Source organism: Xyrauchen texanus, chromosome 6, assembly GCF_025860055.1.
Source record: "Xyrauchen texanus isolate HMW12.3.18 chromosome 6, RBS_HiC_50CHRs, whole genome shotgun sequence".
In the NCBI taxonomy this organism is placed as follows: Eukaryota; Metazoa; Chordata; class Actinopteri; order Cypriniformes; family Catostomidae; genus Xyrauchen; species Xyrauchen texanus.
In genome coordinates, this window is record NC_068281.1 from 34,594,439 (window position 1) to 34,608,724 (window position 14,286).

Below are 14,286 nucleotides of genomic sequence, written 5' to 3' on the forward strand. Positions count from 1 at the left end.
ATCAATGTGACGCTATACAACATCCGGTAAGGAAGATTAAAAAATAAAAGTCCTAACGCTGATCTGCATCTTTACATCCAATTTAACAAGACTTTTATCTGTCAGATGTTGAACTCTCACTCTGGCATGCTTCTGGCATGATAAACAGCATTCATGAGTTGGCAAAGTATGTACGGTTTATCTGCAGATTCTAAATTAATGCAAACTAGCAAAACAAAAGCACACAGCAAAGTATATAAATGAAAACATAAAATAAAAATGAAAGTTATTAATCAAAATAAATGTGGTTGATGCGGTTACAGGGCTTAATATCCAGAGGTGGAGTTACAGAGAACAGGAAGGGATCTATTAAAATCTTCTACAGCTCAGATTCAAATAAGTTTATTCACAAAATAGCTACCCTCCATAATTCACTCCCTGATAAAAGTAATCCATAAAACTCCAGTGGTTTAATCCATGTCTTCAGACTGGTGTGGGTGAGAAACAGATAAATAAAGTCCTTTTTCACTATAGATTCTCCTCCCTGTTGGTGGCAATATGCACAAAGATTGTGAATCACCAAAAAGAATGTGAAAATGAAAATGGAGATTGATAGAAATAATGGAGATTGATAGAAATAATGACATAAATATTGATCTGTTTCTCATCCACACTTACTTTTGCTTTTGAAGATATGGATTAAACCACTGGGGTTTTATAGATTACTTTTATGCTGCCATTACATGGTTTTGGAGCTTCAAAATGTTGGTACCTATCCACTAGCATTGTGAGGACCAACAGAGCTGTTTTGTTTGTGTTCGGAAGAAGAGAGAAAATAATACACATCTTGTGTGGCATGAGGGTGAGTAAATGATGAGAGAATTTGTCATTTTGGGTGAATCCCTTTAAAGGTGCACTCAGCAATTCCTGAGAAAAACTGTTGATTTTCGAACTCAACTGCCAAAACAAACACACCCCTCCCTTCAGTGCTTCTTTGGAAGCTCTGCCCTAGACTTTTCATAATCCTTCTTTTTTTTTTTTGTTTATATTCGTCTGACCTTTTTGCCATTTGTCCTCCTTGGAGTTTAGAAAGTTCACATCAGCCAGATTTGCTGTCCCTTTTCTAATAAATTTCTCTCTTGCTCTGCCCATCCTGTGCATGCATAGAACCACCCCCTGTTGCTGATTGGCTGGAGTAATGTTGTTTGGATCGTTCTGATTCACTTAGCCAGGACTGTGTACAAATACTATATTTTTTCCGTAGCAGCTAGCAGACTGTGAGGAGTTATTAGTAGAATTTGAAAAAAAGTGTATTGGATTAGAATTACTGAGTGCACCTTTAGTTAGAAATCGCGATATGTCCTTGCATGATTACTAAACTGCAAAAGACTGTGTTTTATAAAACAGTCTGCATTCAGCACTTCATTAACTTCAGGGCCGCCCTCTAGCGGATATAAGCGGCACATGCTGAGCAGTGCAGCAAATTCAGATGATGTTTAGCAAATTAGAATTAAAATCTCAAAGTTTGAAAAAAAAAAAGATAAAATTTTTTAGAGCACACATAGCCGTGAATTGTCCCAAAAAGTTACTAAAATTACATTTACTATAGTTAGTTATTTCACATCATAGGATCTATAATTCTGCCAGTTCTAAATCAGACACAGAATCAAAGTAGTTCAATAAGATTACATTTCTTTGAATGAAAGAATAAATGTATGAATGAATTTAATTGATAATGAATTAATAAGACATTAGAGTCACGTGACGCTGTGTGAGTGGAAGCAGCCTTGGCGTTCTCCGCTACAATTAGCTACAATTATCCTTTCAATTAACATTGCTCTGTGATAGTTCCATACGCAGAGCGTATTGACGAGGCTGAGAAGCTAATCGAGTCTCTGGAAGCAGCCAGTAAAGAGCTGCAGACTAACACGCTGGCCACCAAAACTGAAATGGATCAGCTGTGGGAACAATGTGGGAGTTTATTTGTAAATTTTTTGGGTTTGATGTTGTTAATTACTGGTGCCTATTTCATTGAAAACTTTATGTGCAGTTCAATTGTATGGCGTATTGTAAACCGTCAGATTTCTGGGGGTGCAATTATATTTCTGAATTGTGCATTTAAATTCACAGATAGGCCTATATATTTTTCTTCCACTGTCTGTTGCAAATAACAAATAAATAACACATTGACGCATGCACGCATCTGTATGACACATCTCAATGCATCATACAGATGCGTGCATGGACCGTCGGATTTCTGGTGGATGGACACCAGTTGGGACTGTTATGCACGGTTTAAAATTGAAGCTAATTGTTTTCTGTTCTGTGGGTTAAGGATTTTATGGTTAAATCAATGTTGATTTATGGTTAAATCAGTGTATTATTGACTGAATGAAGAGCAACAAAAAGTACCTATGCTATTACCTTGACCTGAAGCGTGATACTGCTCTCAGCCTCATAATTTCCACATCTGAACCCTGACGTGGTGTCACACTGGTGGTGCCGAAACCCGGGATTCGAGGAGAAACATTGTCATAGAGTCCTCACCACTGGGCGAGGTGATCAAGACCCTCGCCGCAGAACCAGAATCCAGCAGAACCAGCATCAGGCCCTCGTCAAGCTGAGGCTAGAGCAGGAGCAGCATTTTCAAGTCCTGCTCCACACTCAAGTGGAGGACCAGCAGGCATTCTGGAGCCTGATCAGACACAGGGGGGGTTGCTGCTGCGGCCCCTGAAGTCCACCACGGCTGGCCAACCGGTCACCCTCATCAAAATGGGGCCTGCCGACGATCCTGAAACATATCTCTTCCTCTTCGAGAAGACAGCAGATGTTTGGGAGTGACCGCCTGACCAGTAGGCGGCCCGGCTGTTGCCATTACTCTCCTGGGAATTGCAGCTTGCAGCCAAACAGCTCCTTGTTTACGCTGACTTGAAGACAGCCATTCTGCAGCAGGTTGGCTGGATCTGTGAATAGAGCCGACAGCACTTCTATGCCCTGAAGCTGGGCAAACACGGCTGCCCCCTCGCTTTCGCACAGTGGCTCCAGGACGCTTGCCGGAAATGGTTGCTGCGGGGGAGCCCAGTACATCGTGGACAAGTTGGTAATGGAGCAGCTCATCGCCCAGCTGCACTGAGGGATGGCCGAGTGGGTCCAGTGCCACCATCCGGCATCGCTGGAGGAAGCGATCCAGCTGGCCGAGGACTACTTGAGACGATTTCCGGGAAATTTAAAAAATATATTTTTGCACAATTTTCTGACTCTGTGTCTGCTTCTCTGGCGATATCATCACATACTAAAGAAAGAAAGTCATCCACATATGGGAAGGCATGAGAGTGAGTAAATGATGAAAGAATTTTTATTTTTGGGTGAATTATTCCTTTAAACCAAAATGAGGCAATAAATTAACAGCATGTAACAAACATATACACTAACAACAAAACACACAAACCCTGATCCTTGTATACAAGGTGTAATACAGCAGCCATACTGTGTGTACAGCGATGGTTTGTGTGTGTTATGCATGTGTGCATTGTGCACATGTATGTCTCATTCATGGACGCTTGTTCATTTTGTATTTGTAAATGCAGTAAAGAAAATAATGCTCACTGTAATTTCACAAGTTTAGAGTGTGGAACCTCCAGTAGAGAAGAAAGCCGCTTCACTCCTGAGTGTCCTGGTTCATTGTAGCTGAGATTCAGTTCTGCCAGGTGTGAAGGGTTTGATCTTAGAACAGAAGTCACAGTAACAAAAACGTTCTCTTCAAAACAGTAGAAAGACAGACTTACAGAGAAGCAGAAAAATTGTAATCTACCTTCATCTAAAATTATAATGAAGAAAAACATTTTGCATCACAAAATACATGAGTTGACCACTTGCAGCAACCTCAGAAGACATTCTTCAGATGGACCATATTTAAACATTTTAAACTCATCCAGCTCTTGTTCTGAGTTCAGCAGCACAAACACCAGAGCTGACCACTGAGCTGAAGAGAGTCTGACTTTATAGAGACGACTGTGCAGGTCTGTTCAGGTATGCTTGGACTTTTTGCACTAGAGAATGATCATTCAGACAGTGGAACAGTTTGATGGATTTCTCTGGAGAGGGATTCTCCCTGATCTTCTTTTTGATGTATGCAACTGTTTCCTCATTGCTGTGAGAGCTTTTTACTGTCTTTCTCAGGATGCCTTTTAAAAGAGTCTTATTAGACTCCACCGAGAGACCAAGAAGAAATCGGAGGAAAAGATCCCAGTGTCCATTATCACTCTGTAAGGCCTTGTCCACTTCTAGCTTCAGTAAATCTGTTGTTGACTTGCATGCAATCCATGGTTCTGTTCTTTGTTGAGGACCTGAATGATTCACATAGCTGTACACTTTCCCCAAGTGCAATCCAAACTCCTCTCGTAAGAAATGGCTACAAATTCCTGAGTACATGAACACTTAATTACGATATTAATGCTAGGGATGGGTATTCATCAATAATTTGGTATTAGAATATTTACGCTCATAAAAAAACAAATATTTGAATATTCTATTATTTAAATGAAGGTAATTAATGAGAAAGAGGTGTTGTTAAAAAAAATTGTCATAAAGGCACACCATTACAAAAACAAGCCTCTAATTATAATCAAAACAAGCTATTATCATGTTGTGTTGTTTTTATTGTTTTTTTTTTTAAACAAGCAATGCTTGAAAACAAACAAGAATAGAATGAAAGTATTTAAGCACAAGCAAAGAAAAATAAACTTCTAATGAGGAAGACTTACACAGTTAATGTACAGGACGAATATAAACACGTGCCAAATAATAGTTATCATGTTTATATTGTATCTCATGTCATGTTTTAGTTGAGAAAAACAAGCATATCCACATGCTCAGTAAACGATACACAGTTATACACACCAGTTTAAATGATGGAATGTCCCTTACCTCTGCTAGCAAAGTCTTTCTCGGATACCATGTGTGTTGTTTACAGAAGCGTCGCAGGGATTACGTTGCTATGGGGAAACTGCTTTCTGACAAGCTGCACATATATGAGAGTAAAGTGTACACTGCTTATCCAGTACATTTAAACATGAACCCAGCTTTCTCACAGTAAGCCACATTCTCACAATAACCCACTTTTCTGGTGTCCATCTGAACGTACTTACAGAACTGTTTACTCAACAAATGTGATCAACTTGTGTCCACACTCAACAGCGCCACCCAGTGCATTCTGTTATAACTACCAGTTTTAGTTTGTGTGTTCAGGATTTAACATGCGTCTCACAGTATGTATATGGCCAGCAAAGCAAAACGAAATTTAAATAGTATTTTTACCATTAAAATAATTATTGCAGAATGAATTTTCGAATATTCCACTACTCGTGCACATCCCTAATTAATACCACACTCCCTCAGGTCTTCCTCATAGAAGATCAGGTTCCCTTTCTCCAGTTGTTCATAAGCCAACTTTCCTAGTAACAGAATGCTCTTCCTAGACTGATGAGGAACTATTTCACATTTCCCATAATACCTCTGGGTCTTCAGTTTGATCTGAAATATTAGGAAGTGAGTGAACATTTGTGTTAGAGCCTTGGAGATCTCTGCTTCATCCAAACCATCAAATATAAACATGACTTTATAGATCTCATAATCTTTTGAATTAAATTATTTTGTTTCTATGTAATAATAACAATTAAAAAGTTCCATTAGACTGAAATTTTCCTTTATTAAATGCAGCTCTCTGAAAGGAAATGGAAATATGAAGTGAACTGATTAGCTTTTCCTTCTGCCCAGTCCAGAATGAAATTCTGCACAGAGAATGTTTTCCCATTCCAGCAGCTCCTTTAGTCAACACAGTTCTAATGGGATTGTTTTTGTCAGGTAAGGGTTTAAAGATGTCATTGCATTTGATAGGTGTTTCCTGTGTCTCTGGTCTTCTGTCTCACCTCATGTTTATTATTGACTCCCTTCCCTCACTCTGTGATGTAGAGCTCTGGGTAGATATCATTCAGTAGTGTTGAGTCGCCATGATTGGAGTTTCCTTCATTAATTATCTGAAATATCTCTTTTAGTCTGGATTTAAGTTTTCGTTGATACCAAAGCATTCGTTCTAAAAAGCAGATGAAAATATTTCCTGTTTACTTATTATGAATTAATGTATCAACATGGAAAATCAGGTTCCGCTAAACAGAGGAATACAACAATTATTTATATGAGTGGAACTCTTCTCAATACTTTGGAGGCAAAGGGTTCTTGATCAATGTGACAGGGCGGAGGGTGGGGCCGGGTCGTGATTATACACACTCGGACCCTTATCAGGCTAATTAAGCCTCTGAGAGGAATAAAGGCTGACTGTGGAAGGTGGTGTGACGAGAGTGTTAGTTTACGGTCAGCTGAATGCCATGTGTGTTTGTGTCTTTTGGTTAAGTTTTTCATTAAACTAGTATTTATATTGTCAAGCCGGTTCTCGTCCTCCTTGCCCGTTTATATCCCTTTACAATCAAAAATACAGACTTTCTTCTGAAGTTAATGTAATAATGTGACCCTGAGCTTACTGGTCTGTACTGTGTTTGCGATGTCTATCTGCTATCCTCCTCAGGATGTGCGGTGTGATCTTCAAAAAGCCATCTCTGACTGTACTCTGACTCTGAACCTCCTCTCTCTCCGAACATTTAGAATAATTTAGACCTTTTAGCTAATTCTTCATAACAGAGATGACTGTGCTCAAGTTCCTGAAATCACAGTGTATATTCAAACATTGAAACACCATTCAGCATTAATCATCCACCATCCTCCAACTGAGGGATCAATACACAAATTTCAGGACTGAATTTATTTGCAGTTTATTATACAACCTAAAAAACGCACACGCACATTGAAAATGGAGTCCAAGTTCATCTGTACAAATTATGTGATTTTGATCCAACCTGTTTTTGGCTATAGTTCCACAAAATATTGCATTTCCTTGTGAATATTTATTTACTTCACATCAGTAAATGAATGGATAATGTGTAAATGTCTCATACTACACAACAACTCAGATCAGATTCTCCTGAACTGAATTCAACAATGTGGTCCATTGACAGGTCACTCTTCATGGAAACACAGCTGGGTAAAGGAGATTCTTTCTGCTACAAACAAAAACACATAAGCTTTCAAAATCTTACTGCCTCGGACAGAAACACATTTACTGTTTCATCCCCCTTAAATCTTCCTCCCAAATATGTATATTTCTAATACACAACACATCCTTTAAACCAGTCTGTACTGATTTTGTCTATTCAAGATGATTTGGAATCAAACTTTCCAGTTCTGTAACAGTAGTTAATATGATTGTGGGTCTAGTTATAATAGTCATATTACTTTCCTTGTAAAAACTAGCAATGTTCAAAGTTATTGTACCCCTGTGTGTAAAGTGTTGTCATGCAATATCCCAGTACAACCCAATCAATAGCTTTTTATGGAAACTTCCCCTCTGACTAAAATGAAATATTACATACAAACGAAATGTCAAAATATATATATATATATATATATATATATATATATATATATATATATATATATATATATATATATATATATATGTCAGGATTCAAATTTTGTGTGTAGCCTATAAGACTTACGCTGTGAACATTTTATATTATCTCGGTATACATATACTGTGGGTAACGTATTTTGTCTGTACATTTTGTATTTTTTTTTTTTTGTACATTTCTATTGTCCAGTGGAGTGTATAACAATAAAGATAATAATAATTATCCATTCAAGTATGTAATAATTAATATGATATGTGAATAATAATATCTGTAATATGCACTAATCCTGAATTTCACAGTTTCTACCTTGTGTAGGCTGTATAAACATTTAACCATATTACTTTTCAGACATGTCTAAGAACCTTTAACTAATCTTTGAACTAATCACATTGGCTGGAATGTTTGAATCTGTTAAACAAAAATAAAAATGGAATCTGAAAATTCTCTCCTAATGTAGTTAACTTCCTCAAATCACAAAATAGTTCCTGCTATGACGGTTTCACTTTTATTTGCCTCATGACAATAAGTTCTTTGAATTTAGGGTAAATCTAAGGACTGATTATGGTCAATAGGGCCAGTATCCACATACAGACAATTGGGGAAAAGCCACAGCAAAGCCACAGATTTATAAACTGTAGATGGAAAAACTACCTCACCTTGAATATATGCCAGTAGTTCCATAAGTCTGAAAATGTTGGTTAAGACCTGCCCACTTTGATGAGAATAATGGGAGCAACATTGTGTAGAATGTCATTTCACATCTATAGATGTTATACTTAAGACTGGTGTGCAGAAAGTGGACGCTCATTCAAACAAATATGGTATACTGTATTTGACATTTGAATAGAAAAATGCAAGTAGGTCAATTAAAGAGAACATAAATAAATAAACATTCTTCTGACTTTCTTTCTGCAGAACAAGATTTTTTTCCCACCCACATATTGTGTCGCTTCAGAAGGTATGAAATTTACCACTGGAGTCATATGGACTACTTTTGTGCAGCCTTTATGTGATTTTTGAAAATTCAAACTTCTTGTCACCATTCACTTGCACTGTATGGACCTACAGAGCAGAGATACTCTTCTAAAAATCATCATTTGTGTTCTGCAGAAGAAAGTCATACAAATCTGGGATGGCATGAGGGTGAGTAAAGGCAAAAGTATATCCTTTGTGTGTGCGCGTTGCGGATTGTTCCGTGCACAGTATGTGTGACGCAAATTGCATAATCAGCATTAACCGCATTTTCTTGACTCGCGTACACGGTCCTCAGCTGTGCGAGTCGTTTGCTCCCTGCCTGTAATAAAAGAGTAGCTGAGTTCGGAATGGCATACTACCCATCAGGGGTGGAAAGAGTACTGAAAAATAATACTCAAGTAAAAGTACTGTTACTTCTTAAAAAATTGGTTGAGTTGAGTAAAAGTACCTGTCCTAAAAACTACTCAAGTAAGAGTAAAAGAGTAGCTAATTTAAAAGTACTCGTGAGTAGTGAGTATTGAGTACTGAAAGCTCTGCCCCGTTATAATAAAAACTCTATGCTGCAATTTAAAAACGTAGCACAAATACCGTAATTTACATTCCCTTTCATGGCTGTTTGCCAGAAAGTTTGTGACTGACAACTTTTCAAATACATCACTTATCTATGATACTGTAAACACTACATGAATCTGATTTAAAAAAATAAATAAAAGGCCTCATGATTACAGAAATGAAAAGATTAAAAAGTTATTTTCAATATCATAATGCATGAAATAATTACATTAAAATCAGTTTATGTGCTAAATTTCCTTTAATGCCGACTGAGAGAGTTATTGTTGCGCATAAAACATGTTCAAAACAATACAAGGAATGCAAAAAAAAAAAAAAAAAAAGAACACACAAAATCAGGGTCACTTGGCACAATAGAGGAGGTAGGCAGTTGTATGGTACAGGGGCCACATCGGGCTACAAAAGGAATAATTCTCACAAAAAATTTTATTCTCTCATCATTTAGTCACCCTTATGCCATCCCGGATGTGTATGACTTTCTTTCATCAGCAGAAAACAAATTTATATTTTTAGAAGAATATTTCAGCTCTTTTGGTCCATACAATGCATGCCAAAATTTTGACGCACCAAAAATCACATAAATCAGCATAAAAGTGGCCTAATCTATGTGACTCCAGTGGTTAAATCCATGACTTCAGAAGATATATGATAGGTTGAATGAGAAACAGATCAATGTTTAAGTCAATTTTTTGCTAGAAATTCTCCACCCTGTTCAGTCAATCTCCACTTTAACTTTCTTCTTTTGTTTTTGGTGATTCACATTCTTCATGCATATCACCATCTACAACAATTTCTAGCAAAAATGGACTTAAATATTTTCTCACACACACCTATCATATAAATTCTGAAGTGATGGATTAAACCACTGGAGTTGTATTACTTTTATGCTGCCTTTATGTGCTATTTTGGAGCTTCAACATTTTATCATCCATTCACTTGTATTGTATGAACCTACAGAGCTGACATATTCTTCTAAAAATCTTAATTTGTGTTCTGAAGAAAGAAAGGCATAGACAGATGGGATGGCATGAGGGTGAGTGCATGATGAGAGAATTTTCATTTTTGAGTCAACTATTTCTTTAAGCAGCACATAGGGGGGCACATTGTCCTCATTTTGAGATACAGTGTTCAACATTGATTTAGTTATTGTATCTTTTAAGCCCAGAAATAGTTGTGTTCTCATTCTAATGCATGATGCACAATTTTCTGAAGTTTGTGACTGATGGAATATTCTGTTGAAGTATTGCACTGCAAATGTTGATACTTTTCTATCAGGCATTAGAAAAAAACATGACAAAGGCGAAGCATAATTATAAATGATTTTATCATCTCTACTTGCTATTGTGAATAATATAATGAACACCCCTGTTCTATATGTAGAATATAGGCTAAGTGTAGAAGATTACTCAAAAGTTTATCATCAATATCGCGGACATCTCTCTTTTTTTTTCAGGTAAACATCAAGATTGTTTTATCGCCCAGCACAATTGATAACATTGCATTAATCTCTCACATCAACCCAATAATTTCAGTGATAGATAGTTAAATTACAGGCACATAGAATCTAGTAAGCAGAAATATGAAATTTACCTCGATATGTTTCTTCAAATTAGAGGCAGGATTAATGCAGATATCTGGCTTACATGGTGACGATCAAGCAATTTGAATTTTTTACTGCGAAAATCCCTTCCAGGTGTTGAACTGTGCTTGAGGCATCCATAACAGATGGTGCCAAATCTGCCATTCAAGAATTTTACAAGTGAATTGATTGGAAGAGAGTCACAAGACTCTCTCTAGCCAATCACGTTGATAGATAACAATAAACTCAGGACAGGGAAGTAGGGAACATAGATGGTGGGATAATAGCGCAGTAAAAGTACCGTTACAGCACTTAAAATAAACCGAAGTAAAAGTATACAAATTTTAAACTACTTAAAAGTAAAATTCTTGGGAAAAAGTCGTTAATTACAGTAAAGTGAGTATTTGTAATTCGTTACTTTACACCCCTTCTACCCCCCTTGCTACTTCTGCTTTGTCTGTCTACAGCAGAACTAGTAATAGTATGACATTCCGAACTCGGCCAGTGTCACAAAGCAGTTGTAGTGCACTTGTGTGGAACGCATTCGTTCCCGGTCAGAAAAGTATACGAAAACAACGTAGTATACATGGGCCTAAAATGTTGGGTATCTCTTTAAATTCTGGCGTGACGTCATCTTACGCAACGGGAACTGTTGAATCCCAAACATTCCCACCTCCGATGGCTCGAATCGAGCTCTGATTGACAGTAATGGCGACGCGCTCGTCTTGAGTTGCGCCCTACGAAATATCCCATAAGAACGCCTTTTCATCAGTTATATTACACGTTTACCTTGGATTTAAGCTTCATATTAAAGATACCTTACAGAAATGTTCACCTAATTATTTTCGGAGGCAAATAAATCTCAAGTTCTGCTGGTGGAATTCTTAGGAAAGCACCAACAAAGGTCTCCCCATCTGAGGCGATGTGGCTGCTGTTTACAGACGTGTTCGTGCATTTGTTTCGGGCGTGAGGAACTGCCATTTTTAAGGAATTCTGTTTTTATTCGTTATAACCCGGGACGCTGCATATTTCTGCATTGGGAGCTGAGCTGCTTCTTTGCAGGCGCTTTTAACGGAGAGCGTTTCGCGCAGACATCAATTGTGTCACGCGAAGTTGGACCATCTGTTGAGCGTCTCGCGACGGGACTGGAAAGGTCGCTGGCCATTAAAAAAAAGTATTTGCGGCGTTTTTGACAAAGTCGTTTAACTACTCTCAATTTAAGGAAGGTTAGCTTTAGCTGGTTAGCTCAAACTGGCTAATTGGCCTCAGCTAACAGACGGGACCGAAAGACTGAAATTGACCCCGCTTTGCCAAATTAACCACAACATTGTGTGCAATGCAACATTAAGTTAACTTAAGTCTGTAATCCATATTTCATTTGAACGCCTCACATGTTACGTGTATTGTTTGCTAACTCGCTTGTTACTGAGGCTTGAATAGCTCTTAGACTGTTTTGAATAGATCCCTGTTTTCTTGTCCATACCGCTAAGTTATCCTTTCCTCACCGGCCATTGACCCAGATGCAAGAAGCGGTGAATAATTGAATTTCAAAGCTTACATTTATGAGCTGGCTCAACGGCTAGCTAAATTCACCTTCATCGCGGTACTTGCTCTAAATGACGACCGGTAGGAATAACAGAGTCATGATGGAAGGAGTGGGTGCTCGAGTGATCCGGGGGCCTGACTGGAAGTGGGGTAAACAGGACGGAGGAGAGGGGCACGTCGGCACAGTGAGGAGTTTTGAGAGCCCAGAGGAGGTGGTTGTGGTGTGGGATAACGGCACCGCCGCCAATTACCGCTGCTCCGGAGCTTATGACGTGAGGATCTTAGACAGTGCGCCCACAGGTGAGTCTGTTTAACATAAAACTGCATTAGTCACCTGATCCATAATTTCATAGTGCTGAAGTTAATAAGCAAACAGGATTGGCTGATACTCTGTAATAGCTGGCATTGCATTATGCAATGTTTAATATATCATTAATGTGCATTCAAATATAAATAATTTTATGAAAGTCATAAAATTTGTTTGATGTGTTTTTATATTTGAATGTGCATGTCATGATCTATTGACTTATTCAGCATTATAGTGTTAATTAATAGTGAATTATAACTATAGTGGTTTATATATCGGCCAATATTTGGCAATTTTGCAATAAGCACATCGCCGGTTATAATGTTTGCTTGGCTGATTAACAATAGTGTTAACTTGTCCTTGTGTCAGTTCCAAAATCTATCAATGGATTTGTCAATGGATAGTCGATACTTTCTGTTCTCAAGTTTTTTTCTTTTAAAGGTTTATGCAAATTTGAATAAACATGTTTGAGTAGTCACTTTGTTTCACTTTAGAAATTTAGTTTACATCTGATTAGCTGTTGTTAAAATGTATAATTTTATCAGCATTTATTTTGGACATCGGCAGTACAGCTCTCTAGATATCGGTATTGGCCAATGAAAAACCCATATCGGTCGACCACTATTAATGAGTTTTGATTCCCATTGGCTTTCACTGTCATGCCAGATTAGTGACCCAAACTGAAGTTGATATGAAACAGGTGGAGGATGCACTATGTTATTACATTGCTACAGGAATCAAGCATGATGGCACCATGTGTGACACCTGTCGGCAGCAGCCCATCATTGGGATCCGTTGGAAATGCGCAGAGTGCACCAACTATGACCTCTGTACCACCTGTTACCATGGTGACAAGCATCACCTGCGCCACAGGTTCTATCGCATTACAACGCCTGGCAGTGAGAGGTGAGTGTGGATTTTCTCTACTCCTTATATTTTTCCCTCTGTGGATGAGATAGATTCTTTGACCTGTTTAAGACTCAGGATGCAGCATATTCTTTAGTTATTATCAGAGCATGTGAGCGGATAGGAGCGAGAGCAGAGCGTTGATAATTCCACCTGAGCGAAGAGCGCCTTTTTGAAGATTCCACTCCGCTCGCTCAACCCAGAATGTGCTGGTTTGGGAATCTGCAAAATAACAATGGGCCTGAGGTCATGGAGCTCAAACATTGTTTTAGTGAAGTTGCAAACCTTAGCCTAAATAAATGCTGTTTAAATCAAAGCTAAGAACGAGGAAATCGAAAGGGAGTGTGGACTGTGGAGAGTCTAGTCTGTGATTAAAAAATATTCCTTTTGGAATTTTACGTGTCACATTGCCAGAAAGCACGAGGATGTGCTACACGAACATGGTAGTGCAGCAAAAGGTGAGCAAATAGGCTACACTAAGATAAGTGTTGTATCTTGTTGTTTTTTCATCATGTCACGGAGTCTTTCCCCTGGCAGATGGGAGTTGGGACGACTCTACAATAGTGCATCCCTCCTCCGGGAACCAGCAGAACATTCATCGTGAACTTGAAGGACAAACTCAACTTAAAACAACATAAAACACATACAGTAGATGCACACACACAGCGGCCGCATGTGGCTCTCTCTCTCTCTCTCTCTCTCTCTGGCTCGTCTTTATCTCCCTCCCAGCTGATTAGCACGATTCAGGGCCAGGCATCTGTCCTCATGGTCCGGCCCATCCTCCTCCTTAGTTATACTTCTGCGAGTGCAGTAAAGACAAAATATACTTGTATTCAAGATCTTTTCTTTAAAAGCATGTCTAAATATCTTATATGCTGCTTCTCAGATGAATGCATCTTTTTTTA

At 38.3% G+C, this 14,286-nt stretch overlaps 1 protein-coding gene across 6 annotated transcripts in view; it reads left to right on the forward strand.

Annotated features, from left to right (window-relative positions):
- The first annotated feature begins 11,317 nt into the window (after positions 1-11,317).
- The window catches only part of LOC127644593 (E3 ubiquitin-protein ligase mib1), an 86,672-nt gene continuing 83,703 nt past the window's right edge, over positions 11,318-14,286 (forward strand). For all 6 annotated transcript variants that reach the window (XM_052127840.1, XM_052127841.1, XM_052127842.1 and 3 more), the window contains exons 1-2: positions 11,318-12,468; positions 13,210-13,381. In XM_052127840.1, the coding sequence (XP_051983800.1) occupies positions 12,240-12,468; positions 13,210-13,381 (401 nt within the window). In that variant the 5' untranslated portion in view covers positions 11,318-12,239. The remainder of the gene's footprint in view (positions 12,469-13,209; positions 13,382-14,286) is intronic.